The sequence below is a fragment of the Protomyctophum parallelum genome (assembly GCF_964188405.1).
Source record: "Protomyctophum parallelum genome assembly, chromosome: 15".
Classification (NCBI taxonomy): Eukaryota; Metazoa; Chordata; class Actinopteri; order Myctophiformes; family Myctophidae; genus Protomyctophum; species Protomyctophum parallelum.
Genome location: NC_139710.1, coordinates 42282225 through 42299372, shown reverse-complemented (window position 1 = coordinate 42299372; position 17148 = coordinate 42282225). Strand labels below are relative to the sequence as shown.

Below are 17148 nucleotides of genomic sequence, written 5' to 3'. Positions count from 1 at the left end.
TCTCCTGAGGCAGCGACGCCTCCGCTGGCTGGGCCATGTCCGTCGGATGGACGATGGTCGCATCCCAAAGGACATCCTTATGTGGAACTGTCATCTGGCAAGAGACCGATTGGACGCCCTCAGCTACGCTACAAGGACGTCCTCAAGTCATTCAACATCAGTCATGTCACGTGGGACCGGCCGAGCCTGCCTCACACTTGCTGGTCTTCGCAGCCACAGCAGAACCTTCCGAGACTGCGATGTCGATAAGTACAGCACAGTATGGTACAGTACAGTACGGCACATTATGGTACAGTACAGTACGGTACAGTATGGTACAATACAGTACAGTAAGGTACAGTGCGGTACAGTACAGTCTGGTACGGTCATTTCAAAATAGTGTATGTAATCATAGAATTGCTGCTCCTAACAAAATCAAGCTTGTGTAAATGTTTTTCTTCATTCACCTGTGATACTGTAGCTCACAGTATGTGTTATGTTTATTCCTTATCAACTTCAGGGCAATACTTCTTCCATATGATGCAATGAGTGTCCTCACTGCCAATGTTTGCGATTTCATCAACAAGATGCCTGTGGAAGTGATTATCTGTCTTGTGTGTTTGCTGAGTAGCAGAGCAGAGTGGCAGACAGATTGAAATACTTTGAAAATCACAGTCCATTTGAGATTTTATTTTAAGTCTGACCTATTCACTAATCAGCAGGATATTGCACATTGTGCTTTCACAGTCGAATGGTCATGATGAATGCCATTTTCATTGTTTGTTTAAATTCCATATGTGTACATGTTCCAACAATTTTTATGTTACTGGTCGAATGAATTGTCAGCTGGTCTTTTGTTATCCAGAAGAGATTGTGGTGTATATTTGGAGTAAGCCAGGCAAACAATGAGAATTGTCATTAGCCTATCTGGTGCAGTGATGCACTATAATTGCAGGACTGCTTCGTTTATATTTAGATGGATGCATGTCTGAACCCAAACGAATTAAATTAAATTAATATAAATTATAGTATTGACAAGATCAGATCCAAATTCTGGTTACACTCTAAACTGATTATTTACAGTCATTATGATAGTTATATTATTCTTTTATTTATGTGTTGCATAAGCAAACAGAACATTCTGCATTTTCCCCCCAAGCCTTGCATAAAAGATCTGCTAAAACAAAAATGCCTTTACAAGAACAACATAACATAACATAACATAACATAACATAACATAACATAACATAACATAACATAACATCATTGGGGCCAGGGCCCCAATTATTTTTAATACTTTCGGTTTGCACCATAGGTCAACAGCCCACCTATCTTTATACAGTATTTAAGGAAAGGAACATATAATTCTGCATTTCATGTATGCTACAGCATAAACCATTTAAATAAATAAATGATGAATTATTCATGAAGAATAAAGATTTTACTTCATTGGCCCAGGGGTAACCATTAGAAAGTCCCAGTTAAACATTATGTTTGGTTAGTCTGTTGTCTGACATACTAACAAGTCTATTCCAAAGTCTCAACATCTCACCCGTATCTCCGTTAATAGCAAAAGTTGTCATAAGCTTATGGACTATTATGAGTTTATTATTATTTACTATTATTATTATTATTATTATTATTGCTCAATATATAATGACATTCCTCGGTTAAACTTGCGCTTCACTGCACGTAACCTTTTATCGAATTCCCCTTGACTATATTTAAAGTTTTTATTTTCACACTTTAGGAATTTCCTATCTACTGCTCTTCATGGTCCCATAGCGTTTGTAACTCTTGATTCCAATAAGGTTTATGTATTCTTTTTGGAATACTGTTTTTAACACATTTATCCAATTCTATATTAAACACTCAAACTTTGTCAGCATCCATATGAACTTGGTTACTCATATTTAACTTCAACTGGTCATTAAGCTCCAATCAGTTACTATTACATACGTTAGATGACAAAAAACGTTCAGGGATTCTTCTATAAATTATTTTGGCTCCTGGGTACTTGCACCTCTTTTTCTTTTTAATAGATCTAGTCTGAAATAACATCAATACTGAGTGATCAGACATTTTACATCTGTCTCCCAGTAGAGAAATAGTATCTGAACCTAAACTCTCCAATAACCAATTTGGGGTCCAGAAATCACACATATTACAGTTATTTAACCCTTCATGGGGGACAATGATGTAGTCTACTACAGCTCTCCACTATAGTGGAGACTGAGGTAAAATGATCAGTACCTGATATTCTCCCATTAACTACACAGCATTTTGCATCTCTCAAAATGTTCAATTAAAACCTCTCCATGTTTATTAACAGAAAGGTCTAGATTGTTTCTGGGGGATACATTATCAATGTCTGGTATATAATCATTATGATTGCCAATACGTCCATTAGAATCCCCACAAATAGTATATCATCTACATCAGACAAACTATATATCTGAGCCAATATAGCCTATGGCTAAAAACATTGAAGAAATTGTTCTAGATCTAAAAGAACCCTCAGGTGGCAAGTAACAAGTAAAAAACACAACAAACGCATTCCCAATGTTCCCTTCGCGGTTTTATCGATTACACCAACTTCATAACTTCCACATATTATGTTTTTTACATTATTTGTGTATAGGTTTTACATGTGATGTGATGTCACTATTCTGGTAGGAAATATTTTATGAATCACTGAGGCGTTAAAATATTCTTTCATATTCTTATTCATATTCTTAAATATTCTAAAATGTCAAAGAAAAGATCAAGGAGTGAAGTTCACACTATTTGCTAGTGCCCTCTGCTGGCTTAATATTGCTCCCAGGCAGTGGCTAGGAGGGGACTATATATTTTTAACACACCCCGTTTCGAATCCCCCCCAACAAATTAAAAAAATCAATGTATGATTAACATTTGGAATCATTTGAATCTTGATTCATGAGGATTTAAAAATAGGCTCCACCCACCAACTTTGGAACACAATTATAGGCAAGCAGCATGTAAAAATCTGTACATGCTCATCACATGACTCCATAGATGTGTGGTATTGAGTTTTTGACAAAATCTGTAGTATTGAGTAGTAGCAAAGAGTGTTTTGAAGAAAATGCTAAGTGACAGAAGATTTTGTTAGGCACAAATGGTCTATAATATGTTCGAGTAATATCATGATCCAAAAAGTAAAGATTCATTGTATGACATACTGTTCAACAGTTATAGGTCAAAACATAAAGCGGGCTGTTAAATTTAGGCCTGACGTTAAAAAAAAAAGTATTCTGAAAGAATATATATATTCAAAGATTTGTGTCACATTTGCACGATTTTTCAAAAATAGCAGACCTACAAGCTCGTAGCGCGCTATGAGCTTGTAGATCTGCTATTTTTCAATAGCTAAATTATAACATAATATTTAAAACACCAAAAGGGGTTCCCGACCCAAAATGGGTTTAGTATCACCATGAGGCCAACTTGAAACATTTGGGGTCAAGTTGTAGTATTAGTAGTTACTGGTAGTCTGCACAAGAAGGCACAGATTGTGCAGGGCCTTTGGCTGACAGTGATAGCAACCACAAGAGTATGCACTTACTGGTAGTTCTTACACTGTCCTGTGTGGTTTCTATCTGAAAGGTTCTCTGATTTCCTTTCCCCCTGGGCTCAGAGACCATATGGTCTATCTATGCTCAAATGAGCAGCACAGTACCAGGTTATTGCTTTCCGTTCTAAAAATGAGGCACTTTCACATTACAAATGGAAAATTGGTTAGCTTTGTTCTTTAAAATAAAATTGATCTTGTTCCAACACACAATGAAATATCTCAGTTCTGATCAATACATTGCTTATGTTGTCCAGCACAGGACTTCCTCTTGCCTTTCCAGGCACATGCAGGACTGCCTCTCTCTTTGATTAGCTGTTATCTGTAGTTCTACATGAATGGAGCTGCACACTATTTTCTGAAGCTTTTATAGGTAGTTAACATCTAACCCTTCACTGGTGGGGGTCACAAAGTGGAATTTCATATCTTTAAAAGAACATCTACTGCCAGGCCTTTTAAAAGATTACACTTTGTGATATTTGCTCTTATACGGTCTGGGGGAAAACAAATGACACACACGAGGCAAGCTAAGCATGGCTATAAAATGAATCATAGGTCGACTTACTTGCTTCTCATTTCAAATAATTACATTGTCATACATTGTCTGCAGTTAAGACAAACGTAATCTCTTGCAACTGAGATACTTGCAGCTGATTATGTTGCAAAACACATGACAAACAGCACTTTATCATCTTTATACGTTTATTTATAACAGTCATTTATGGAAAATATATTTCCACGGTCAAGTGCAATAATTATAGACAGGTGGGACTCTGCTACACTGTCTTTCAAAACGAATCAGTATTATGTATCAAAATAAATAACCATAACTCTTACACTGATCTTCACTCAAGGTGAAATTAATAAACACATGATTGCCTTCATTGGTCATTCTCACAGGCAGGGTACCTACTATTGAGCTGGGTTAAACAGCACATTGCACATTCCATAAAGCTTAAGCTACTACACCTACAGTAACTTTGCCAAAGAGGAGTATAGCTCTTCAAACATGCAGGCGGACAGTTAAGAGTCCAGTAAAAACACAAGATTGTTCCTTGACAGACATACGTAGTGCAGGACATGGTAACATTTGACTACTCTATGAACTTTGGGATGTTTTGGAAGTATTGGATTTGACTTTATATTTAGATTACAAGCACCATACATTTCTTTAGGTTAAAAGATACAACGCAAAAGGTTTTACATTTACAACATTGTGCAAAGCAGAAGAATGTTTATATAATAAGCTGCTGTTGATCACCTTTACGGTTAGCTGGCCTGTGTCCGGATCGACAACCACACTTCTCCTGATTAGGTGATACAACAGTGACGATTGGACATCAAAACATCATACACATTAACAATGACTTTCATTGAAGCACAAAATTGGACATTGTTCTCTCGTATTTGGCGATAGATATAATGAATAACATACACGATAAGCAACGCCACAGTGAAACACATGCGATTACGGCACATTCATTCACAATGTAATAAAACAAACAGAGGTAGATCGACAGAGCACAAAACAAATGACTTTTGGTGCAAAAGCCAATTTCTACTTCTTAAAAATCAATGTATTGAGTTTCTTAAGATATCATTTTGGTGGGGTTGAGAGTTGGGATGACATGCAGTAAAGAGCCTCAGGTGGCATTTTAACATGGGCCAGCTGCACAAAGGACCTTACCTAGCCTTTAACCTGGGCCAGCTGCACAAAGGACCTTACTTAGCCTTACTTATGTGGTATGCACTTACTCAGTGGAGCACTGGAGCACTCCAAAAAAGTAACATTTTTGGAATATGACACGGTCATCCAATGAAGTATAAATTAGCTTTAAGGAATACTCAAAAGTAGGACGGGACAGGAACACAGCTGTAAATGATGTATTGCATACTGAAGTTGGGTTGAAAAACTAATCCTGGCATAGTTTTATGTTGCAGTAACAGTACATTTAGTCAGTGCTATTGTATGGCTTTGGCTTGCATCAGCTCCTTTTATCATGCTGTGTCCAGCAAAGTAAACTATATACTTTGAGAAGACCGTACTGTTACACAGTCATAACTCCCCACCACTGCAGTAGATGAGGCTCTTTTTTTTCTTCTGGACATGAAATCCTACTGTACACAGTCTGATACGTTTCAACTTCCAGAACTGTGTCAAATAATACAAATAAAAATGATGTAAATCATAAACCTTAAAATTTAAACAGCTGAATCCAAATACAAGAAGAAATGCCTTTCTTTTGTTTTTGTGACAAAAGATGAGATAGATTAGATTTCTCTAGAAGTATTCTGCCACAAAACAGAAAAGAATAACCCTGGATAAACTCTAGTGCAAGGCATTTAAAGCTAACATAATATTCAGTGGAATGCCAGAGATGTGCATATACTGTAACTACCTGCATTTCAAGCGCCCCACTCCTGTATTATAAGTTTGATAACAGGAGAGGGGCAGGCTGACCAGGGAAAAGAGAGACAAAGCAATAACAGCCTAAGTGGAACTTGCAGACCTTAAGTTGCTGCTAGAGTTATCTGACGCTCTGGGACATGTGCAGTGGAGTTAGCATCTCCTCAAAAATGGCTCCTTTCACATTAGACCCTCTCAGGTTGGCTTCTTGTAAATCACATCCGGACAGGTCACAGTTCTAAGAGAAGGAAATTAGACACAATAACAATAAGCCAGGACTCCCATGTACAACAACAAGGAAATCCTGTAGGCAATCCTGCAATCCTGTAGGCAATCCTGCATACTAAGGCACTGATAATGTATGCATATGTTACAGTGATACATATCATTGTCTATGCCTGGACTGTGGCAGTTTTAAATATGGAAAAAAGAAGACGAAAGAAAACACGTGTCATGCATCCCATTAATGCATGCAAGCAACAAGGCTTGATTGTATTATCCTTGAGATTTCATATTTTGGCTATAAAACTTGCCTTATGAGTCTACACAGTGTATATTGTTCCACTCCAGATTAGAACACAAATAACACAATATAAATACTTATAATAATGCTGTGTACTGTTACTACTGTACTACTCATACTGTACTACTGGTACTGTGCTGTAGTGTACTCACTGTACTGTACTACTCATACTGTGCTGTGTGTGAAGTGAAAAGGGGAGGGGCCGAATATGTGATGGCATTTGCATCACAGTAAAATGTTGCGCAAATAACAGTATTTAATTCAAACACAAACTGTACAGTAAATATGCAAGTTGGAAGCATGCAATGTAGTGTGTGTGGTTTCCTATGGCATGTATTAGTCAAGTGTTAATTAGGGTAGTAGGATATTACGCAATATCCAACTTTGCAAATGTATAAAAATAAATCATAAAGGAGAATGTGTAAATTATTAAAAGATTATCACATAATATAAGAAAGAGGAGAACATTGTGAAAATAGCTGAACTACAAGCTCACCACGTCTCGCGTTGTGAGCTTGTAGATCGGCTATATTCACAATATTTATCTGTGGAACCACTAGAATAGAGGGAGAGAAAAAGAGCAATCAAGAGAACAGGAGAGTGAAATTACATTATGTTAGTTTTGTAACTTTAGTTTAGTGTAATTTGTTTTGACTCACAACTTGAGCATGCTCTACTTATTTGGAAAAAATTGTGATGGGAAATGCATCAGTACAGGAGCTTCTGTGACTGTAGTTTGCTACGTGAGTCCATCTTGTATTTTGTGAATTACACTATCAAACAGCATAGTGGAATGTGACTAGACCCAGATGTCGTTGCTACACACCACACTGATTACGCAATGTAGGCAAGATCTCTGTATTCAAGTAGCCTATCTATTCTACAGAGAGTCACCATCCACTTTTTTCACCTGAAAATAAAGAATGATACAAAGAGCGTAATGCACACAGAAGTAGAGGCACTGCAGCCAGGAATTGAACCCTGAGTGGTGGGCAGCTCTTTCAACTTTACTTACTTCGAGATCAGTCCCTGCTAAAGTGGCACCTCGCAGGTTACAGTTCTTCAGTTTCGCATTTTTGAGAGTGGCCACACGCAGATTTACACCAGTCATCTGGCTTCCCTCCATGTCAACTCCTTTGAGATTAGCACCTAAATACAATCATATTTTAATTCAAGACAAGGTTATGGGCCATTCCTTTTATGATTATTATGTGGATTAAGAAATATGATGGATTACCCTCCAAATTGGCCTTCAGTCCAGATGGATCTTCAAAATTGCATCCTTTCAGAGAAGCCCCTTCTGCATTGGAACAGAGCATCTTCACCCCTTGTAAGTTAGCACCCTTCAATAGATACACCAGACACCATGAGTATTTACAGTACATTTCAGTAGTAAAATATTAGAACTGATTCATGCTTCCCACTCCCAGCCAACAAGTACCTCCAAAAAAATAGCATTGTTCTGTAGTTCATCATTTTGCCACTCTCTGGGGGATGAATTCATGTGCAGTTTGCAAAATGTGGACCTTGGGTAATCAAAATATACAATACCTGGAAAATGTGTACTGTATATATAAATGTGCATCTCATCTGTTATAGTTTTTTACTGAATTTGAAAGTACCGGTAATCCCTTGTGTTTTTTGGGGTTGCTGGCTTTCTGCCAGAAAAATATCCTGAATGAAGATGTGCAGGAGTGACATTTTGGTGAACAAGAGGACACTTTATATCACATACATTGTATTGAACTGGGTCCACAACATCTACAGAAAGCAAAAAAAAATTAAACATTTCTGGTGACCCACAACCAGTGCTCTGACGTGGAATTGATGTATTGATGTCAATTTAACTGAACAGAAAGGTTCACAGAGATGAAGATGAGATATGAAGAACAGATGACTGCACTACCTAGACAGAGGACTCAGGACGTAGTGGTTGTGATTTGTGAACAATAATTTCGTTTTTAGGCTTACATCCAGGTTGGCTCCAGAGAGATCAGCCCGTTCCAGATTTGCGCAGCATAAATTGGCATGTGTCAGGTTGCAGCGGCTGAGGTTAGCCATCTTAAAGTTGATGTAACGTAGGTCAAGCCGAGAGAGGTCAGCCCCACTGAAATTAAGACCCTAAAGGGGAAATGAAGGTTAAATATTAATTTGCTGTGATTTGATCATTGAATTGTTTAAATATACCATGTATTCAGTGTTAAAGTACAAATTTGGTTGTACCTGACAGCGGAGCTCTGATTTGGTGGGCGTGGCAAGCAGAAAACGAACAAATTCTTTACGAGAGATTGGAGAGTGGTCCTCTGGTGGCTGGGAGTTCTGTTTAAAAGTAGAAATAGTATGTAAGTATACTCTCAAAAGAGTACATTTATCAAGTATGCATATGCTATTTTCCAGGCTTCTGGTCACCTTTATTGCTACTTCCAACTGCTCAGCAAGCTGCTCAATTCCAAAGAAGCGAGCCTCCTCTAGGACACCTTAAAAGACCATTTGGATAATACAACTAATAAAATAAATTACAGTTTGCAAAATTACAGTAAGCTCATTATGGGTCCATTTGAGTTCAATTAGCACCCATTTTACAGTGAATTCCCAGATGATTTCTATGAATCTATTCAGAAGGATCATGTAAATGTTTTACATCTTGAAAAACTTACCCCGTATATTGATGCCTTCATTGATTATAAGCTGACCATGTCTCAGGTAATTAAGAATAGGCTCAAAGTATTCAGGGCTGCGGTCGATCAGATATGCCCCGTGTTCATCCTGTCTGTTCCCCCACACATCTAAAGCAAACACAGAGGTTCACAACACCCAGTCTGACAGATGGCTCCTATTAAGGACATAAGGCCTATTCATACTTTGGTGATAAGGTGGCCACCGAAAACTACAACATGACATCACGCTGTGGTGATAAGCGACTCACTGCTCACCTTATACCTAAAACTGGAGTATGAATAGGCATTTAAGGATCCCTGTGGATCTCTGACCGCATATGGCCAGTCTATGGCATCAGTATGTATCTCAGTCATATCTATCAAATTTGGACACGGTTTCAGACCAATCTAACCGCCATTGACTTCCATTATAAAATTGAAGTTAAATATTTCAAATGGAGGCAATTATTTTTCCCAGTGGCAATCAGATAGCACATGATCTGTCCAGTACAGACTCAAAGACAGACAGACACACCCATCTCTAGACAAATAGCCTCCTACAGAGCCACACCGTAAAAACATGTTCCATACTGTTACTGTTAACTTACCCTTCTCTCGAAACATGTGTGCAAGCATACTCTCTGGCTCCTTACTGACCAAAGTGCTCCTGTGTGCAAGACAGAAATGATCCAAATTGATGACAATTAAACTGTCACTTTGTTGATTTGAGATTTTGTAATCCGTTTACTAAGCATGTATGCGAACACTGCACAGCACAATAATATATTATGCACCTACCGGGTAGTGGTAAAGAGACGCCCACCAATATTGAGGGTTAACCAATCAGTATGCGCTCCTGGTAGCTCAGATGGAACTTTGACTTCATTCTGAGGATCTGAAAAGCATACAAGTAGACAGTAAAGTAATAAGGCAGGACATTTCCAAGGAGTCTGGAAAAAGACACATTGGTAAATATACTCACCAATAAATGGATCATCTCCCTCTGAGACATACAGAACATCATCATCCCTACAACAGTAAAAGTATGAAGCAACTTAATTATCACACAGTCAGGCAGAACATATTTTGGTGTACAAGATATAGGCCTACTTTATTGATCTCTTAACAGGGGTCAGCCACTGGGGCAGCACCCATGGGACTAGCAGTCTAGCACCAATTTAGGCCAGTGCCACTGTGGGATTATGTCCCTATAGGCACATCTTTTATTTTTACCTTTCCAAAGTACATGAAGAAGGCAGGACAGCAATATATTACCTGATCAGCGCAATGTCATCTATGAGACCACCTTTCCCATTGTATAAATTGGTGGCTTTGATTCCCAACTTATTGCTTGCTACAGATAAGAGGTCGGCCAAGGTTCCATAAACTGCTACAACCTGAGATGAAAGGGGAGGAAGCGTCGGCATTATTTTCGTCTAACTGTCTGAATCTGACGAACTTGAGATATTATATGGTAGGCTGTAGTACTATATAAATCGCATGATTTCTCATAGTTGGAGCGAAATCTATGTGATCTTTAACATAGCCTAAAACCCTGGACCAGAGAAGAGAAGCACATTTACAGCTGAACTTGTAACCTGCTGCCTAACGGGTAACATGTAACATTGTAATAAACAATTTATACGACAATGTATGCAGCAATTCGCAAAGCCTAAACAATGAAACACCTTAAGCTAAGGCCAGTCATTCTGCGGCCCATGGCTCGTTGAGTTGACTAGGAAGCTACAGTATACGCACCTTGCCATCTTTAGATGTCCCGTTAACAAATAAGTTGACTCTTCTCATTATTTTGGACGCTTTGGCTTGAGGGTATAGCTACAGTTGCAAAGAAAACGTAATGTTTGCTTTCTAACTCTGTCTGGCTTTGCTATTAGCTGGTTATAACAAGACAACACGAGACTCACACGCATAGGGCAGAGCAGTAAGCAGTGAGCACAGCGTCAAGTGCGTCACCACGGAAAAATATAAAGGCAAGACTTCCGATTTCAAAATACAGTTGACGAATAAATATTGTTTCCTTGATATAATAACTGAGCCTCCATTTATTTATTTTACTAGGAAAAATGAACAACAATGAGTCTCTTCTGTATTTTAAAGATACAGATTATTTTTATAGAGGTACTGTGAATCTTTGATTGATTGAAATATTTATTAACAGTTTGCAGAATTACAGTACATTTCAAGCACAAACTCTGGTACAAAGACTGTTAATTCTGAGTGGACAACCCAATTAAGCATTACACATTACACAAGATCCCTCGTGGATTTGGTGATCCCCCCCCCTCCCCTACAATGTTTGGTATGATGAGCAGACAATATTTTAGACATTTATTTTGAAGGCAAAGCCGACCCACTTCCGACTCCGAGATTCAGTTGTGTGGAGTGGAATTTGCGGAACCCGAGTACTTACTGCAGTGCAGAGACCACGGAGGGGATGCTCGATAAATGCGACGGGCTGGGGCCTGCGGCGATTTGCTTTGAATACCTTGAATATTTGAATGTCGCCTCGAATTATCGATTATTACTGGGGTATTACTCGTGCAGGGTGTGGGGGCATCATGCAGTGATTATTTGGGAAGCCTAAAAAATAAAATTCCTGGTAAAGTGCATGCTTCCATGTCACCCGACCATTTAAAGGGATTTCACAAACCATATGTTTAAACACATCTTAAATCTGATTCTACCGTGGTAGGCTACAGAAGTAATCGCGTGACTGTATCACTGTTTATTTTAGGATGTGATCAAGACTGTGGGTCCTTCTGGGGATGGGCGTAGTTCTTCGGATACGCCAGTTGGTGGTGCCAATGCACCAAATATTTACCATCCGTATGTAGACGAAGAAGGAGAAACCCGGAAGCCGGGCGTCACAGTGTTGTTGTTTATTTGTTTGTGTCAGAACAAACGTTTAACACGAATTGTGTTCTGCTTACTTCTTTCTCTTGATGTCGTCTGATTCGGAACAATGTTCTTGTTGCACCCATACAGTTACGTCGCCCAGTGTCTACCAGACTCTGGATGAAATGGACTTCGAAAGAGGTTAACAAATTGACTACTACGAGTTACACTCTCACCAGAATGGATGATGTTACGTCGCAGCTAAAGTATTCAGTGAATAAATAGCCTTGGATCAAGAGTCAAGACTACAGTGTAGATGTATTTGATCGAGTCTGACTTCAACTTTCGTATCATAGATCTGCAAGTGTTCTGTGGTTCTATGGAAATGGAATACTTGCAAAATAATGTAATGAATGTATGGGAAATCGGCTATTCTGTGTCCTTAGTTACACCATCAATTATTCTCAGTCAGCCAAACACATTCAAGACAAGTATAAGTCAAAATGAGTTCTTATTATATTGGCCCATTAGAGTTGAAATTGGAAGGATGGAAACTTGGTGTACCATGCAGTGGGTCTGTTCCCGCAGTCAAATTAAGGCAATATGGTTTTGGCTATGCGACACTTTGTAAAGTTCCTATTCAGTTCACTTCCCTATTCAGTTCTAAACATTAGCTACTTGTTAAAATTGTGAAAGTGACTGGTGGTGAACATTGGGATCCTTTACTTTAAGAACTTAATTGCCCTGAAAAAGGTTGGTTTGAGATCACATAAAGTACCAGAAAAATGATCAATTGGATGTTACAGCTCGGGTAGCTCGCCAGACCTGTAAGCTTTGTTGATAAATCCCACCACTTCATCATCTACGACTACGGGCATGTATTTTAGAACCTCCGTTGTCTGTCCATCCTCCCCACAGCTTGGTAGCCATGGCCCTCATCCATGGTGACTGGTTCATTGGGAATGGGAAGGTCATGCAGCTATACCCCTGTCATTATATACACTACAGGTATCTGGACTGCAGCAATGGATGGAGACCTGCAGAGAGTCAGGAACTTTGTCCAGAAGGGCGCAGACCCCAACTTGAGAGACTCGTCGAAATACACTGCCCTGGTGAGGGTGACAGAAATATGTTCGATTGTTAGCAGTGTTAATGGATGTAAATTTCTCTGATATTTCCTTGCATGTTTCATTTTAGCACTATGCGAGTCGCAGTGGCCAGCTTGCTGTATGCAAGTTCCTTCTGGAGAGCGGCGCGTGTGCCTCGCCGCAGACACCAGGTGGTGCAACACCGCTCCATCGAGCTGCATACTGTGGTCATGTGGAAGTCGTTCAGCTCCTGTTAGACCATAGAGCAGACCCCCGGCTATGTGATGATGACGGAGCATCAGCTTTACACAAGGTAAGCTACAAAGTCGCTACTGAAATAGAAAGAAGGCTGCCTGCTACACATGTCCAGCTTTTGGTGTGATACAATACTACACCAGTGCAAAAAACTACAACCAAAAACTAAAGGGAGAGAGAGAGAGTTTGTTGTTTTTAACTTCTACCGTTATGTGTGTTGTTTTCTTAAATGGCTGAGCAGGCTGCAGAACGTGGCCAGGAGGAGGTATGCAAGCTGCTGCTCCAGCACTGTCCCTCCCTCCACATTCAGGTGAACAAGAAGGACCAGCTTCCTTACCAGCTAGTCAAAGAGGGTCATCTGCAGGACCTGCTAAAACCATCAGAGTGAAACAAGGATGATTTTCATCTGTTCATCTGTGCTGAACCAAGACTACTCATGGGAAACGCCACCAAGAGGTACCCTACCAGTGAGCAATAAACTATATGAACTCCAAACTGAGGGGGATTAGTTGTGGTCCTGGATTTGGTCATTCATCACATCAGAGTGTCATCTGTGCTGTAGTGTGGTGGAATAGGATTTTTTTTTTTTAAACCTTAATACTATAAGCCAAAGAGATGATCATGAAAACATACCAATCATGCCCACATTACTTCCATCAGTTCAGTTTAGTAATGAATCTAGGAATGAGCTATTGTGAATATACTTTCATGAGGGAGGGGGTGCTTGGACTGTACTTTTTCAAGTTGACAAGGGTGTTGTGTGGACTGGACACTGAAGGTGAGCTACTTGTTGAGTAGAATATCTGAATGCCCAGATAACTTATGTTGTCTTGCTTGGCAAACTCAGTCCTTACCACATAGTTTTGGAGAAGTTCACATAAACCTAATTTACATTGTGTAATGTAAGTCTTCAGTAAAACTGGGGGTTAACTGGGTATTAACCTTTCCTCAACCTTACAAGGTGTGTGACAAATGGCAGGCTCCCAGACTTATGTCATTTGTTCTGCAGATAGTTTCATTGTGCAATGCACATTGTTTGCTCTTCTGCTGTATTCCTTTTGTCCGAACTGGCTGAATGGATATTGAGGATTGTTCCTTCTCTCTCTCGCTCTCGCTCTCTCTCTCTCTCTCTCTCTCTCACTCTCTCTCTCTCTCTCTCTCTCACTCTCTCTCTCTCTCTCTCTCTCTCTCTCTCTCTCTCTCTCTCTCGTCACACACACACACACACACACACACACACACACACACACACACACACACACACACACACACACACACACGCACACACACGTGTCACACTCACACTCTGGGGCAGTTGAGAGCAAGTTGTGTGTAACCACACAATATCACCAACCTTAAATGCACCCAAACGTCAGCCAATGTACTGTCCATGTCAAACAGTAGGAGGTGCTGTTGTATCAACAACTGCTTTACCCTGTCTGCAGTCTTCACCTAGATTTATGGTAATAGTCTATGTTGATGTGCAGAAGCTCCTTGGATTGACCTCATTCAATCCTCCTATCACTGTTGGAACACTAAAGCGAGTGGTTGTTAAAATGAGGGAAAGGTTTAACATAACTGTCTTGATTGTAATGCATCATGCTTAAAGCAAGACCTGAGTGCAAAACTAAATTAGCCTACATACAGCACTGGAGTGGGCACTCAGGAACATTGTCCACCAAATAAAGTAGTAGACACAAAATCTAGTTATATCAATCTTATTAAATGTGTTTATTTTCTGCTTTAAATGTTATACAACTTTGTTTACACCGAACTTTCAGTATAATTTAATATACTTTGTCCCAAGACCCTTCCACAAAAAAAAAAAAAAAATTCAACTGAACATTTTCACTTTTTCATTTGAAAATATGTATTTTTTGTCAAAGACTTAAATATAATATTAGTTTAAACACTGGTGAGGCCAGGGTAAAGTGCCATTCACACTGAGCACTAGAACTAGAAAGATAACTATAACTATATCGTTCACCATTGTGTTTATTTTATAGTTGGTGTGACCTCTGCCATCCACTTGATTTAAGTTAGAACCATTTTTAAAACTATTTTTATAGTTATTACAGTGCTCAGGGTGAATCCCCCCCCCCCCCTTGGCATTCTTAGCCTGTATTTTTTTTATTGAACAGCAGAGGCTGACATATTCAAAATGACTAAACATTTTACTGGACATGCCTGCTAAAGTGACAACTTTACAAATGGCCAGTGAGAGAAGTGCCATCTGTTAGTACCTACTGTTTTAGGCAAAACACAGTCACTGTTTCTCAACTGGCAATCATGTTTGGCTCTTCCATTTAGGAAGGGCAGTGACATGAATCCAATAATCTGAAATCATTAAAGGTATTGTAGATGCATCCATCTCAGTATTTGCAAACTGCTGTTTCACTTTCAGATCATTAATGAAGTTATGAGTGACTATATATTATTTTTCTTCTTTTTGTATGTAATGTATATGATGGATGATTTGTTACGTGCATTTAAAAGCAGATGCCAACATCGATGGGAAAAAGTGGTTTGTGGAAGTATTTCTTTCAAACAGATTGAGTATCAAACATTATCATATGTGTGCATGCATACTTGGGAAATCTATTTTCAGTCATCCCTACCCAGCTATACCAAGCCTTGGTGCACTGCTTCTGTGTCTGCAGAGTCACTGTAAATATGGAGTCGCGACAGAAACCACACACTGAAGTCTAAGGAACTTTCATTGGGTCGGCTGGTGGGTGGACGTGTTTCCATTGCAGTCCTTCTAACCACATCCAGTGCCGTGACTGGAGGGGTGCCAGGCCACATCTGGAGCTCATTGCAGCTGACGCCACACTGCACAAGGAGATGGGGTGGGGGGTGGATGTCAGCTTAGAAAACCAGGCCAAGAGAGCTGTTTACCCTCAGTGACAAGTATCCACATGCAGCAACGGGGGACTGTCAGTTGAGTCACCCAACTTGAATGCCTCATGTCAGTGATTTTAATTTACCCTGCCTTTTCCTCATTGATTAATGTGAGGATATTGGCATGGTGATATCACTATTCATTTCTGGTGGCATTATAACAAAGTATGTGTTATTTGAATTAGTTAATCCTTTTTAAATGGCACACAGACTGTTATACCCAGTCGTGGCAGGCATTGATTGTTCTACTGCCAGATTCCATGAAGGATAATCAAAGTTGATGTCTTGGATTTGCCAGCAGTCAGCAAGCTAATGAAAACCCTATGTGTCATCGGGGAAAAGTGGAGGAATGTTAAAAGGCCTCATTCTTTTTTGATATATTTTCATGGGCTGGTTTGAATTTGAGAGCTGCATGCCCCTTTATGTGGAAAACACTAAAAAACTGGCCTGTGTTGGGCAAAAAGTTGCAGTTTTCTATAAAAGAAAACGAAAAATACGACCTCCCTTTCGATTCTTGGCTTTTTGTTTAAACACCCATGTATACTTACGCAGTCTATTGTTAATCATTAATGCATATGCTTGAGTGAGTGATCTGGAGGATGTTTCATGCAAAATGTCTCTGAAGATCGCATGTGATCTCATGCCTGGTTTTCAAACGCAAGTAATGTGAGGACTTAGGGAGGACTCCACAAGATGAGGAATTTGGATTATAGCTCTGTTTAGTGAGATTTATTTGGAAAGCAATGAAACTTCCTGGCTGTAGAACCCACTTCCTCCATAATGAGCCCATGTTAAACCAGGACTGGGTGTTATTCCCTTCCAAAATAGAAGTGCCACTCTGGTGTGTAGCATTTGATGTTGGTGTTAGAAGGCTTTTTCGTCTGTTGGGTTTT

At 39.5% G+C, this 17148-nt stretch overlaps 2 protein-coding genes across 3 annotated transcripts; one reads left to right on the top strand and one right to left on the bottom strand.

The window, feature by feature from the left end:
• Window positions 1-3430: 3430 nt before the first annotated feature.
• kctd9a (potassium channel tetramerization domain containing 9a) lies at window positions 3431-11099 on the bottom strand. Of its 2 annotated transcripts, XM_083785041.1 has the most exons (12): window positions 10914-11099; window positions 10431-10552; window positions 10138-10184; window positions 9954-10050; window positions 9764-9822; window positions 9156-9284; window positions 8908-8975; window positions 8722-8817; window positions 8470-8619; window positions 7736-7841; window positions 7514-7647; window positions 3431-6213 (listed from the first exon to the last, which is right to left on the bottom strand). In XM_083785041.1, the coding sequence occupies exons 1-12, from the start codon at window positions 10959-10961 to the stop codon at window positions 6097-6099; spliced, it is 1173 nt and encodes a 390-aa protein (XP_083641167.1). In that variant the 5' UTR covers window positions 10962-11099; the 3' UTR covers window positions 3431-6096. The 2 variants fall into 2 exon arrangements, with proteins under 2 accessions (XP_083641167.1, XP_083641166.1); XM_083785040.1 differs by having other exon boundaries at window positions 9954-10184.
• A 940-nt stretch (window positions 11100-12039) lies between these two features.
• Window positions 12040-14167, top strand: ankrd39 (ankyrin repeat domain 39). The gene is made up of 4 exons (XM_083785021.1): window positions 12040-12212; window positions 13020-13123; window positions 13209-13412; window positions 13596-14167. The coding sequence occupies exons 1-4, from the start codon at window positions 12119-12121 to the stop codon at window positions 13740-13742; spliced, it is 549 nt and encodes a 182-aa protein (XP_083641147.1). The 5' UTR covers window positions 12040-12118; the 3' UTR covers window positions 13743-14167.
• Window positions 14168-17148: the final 2981 nt, after the last annotated feature.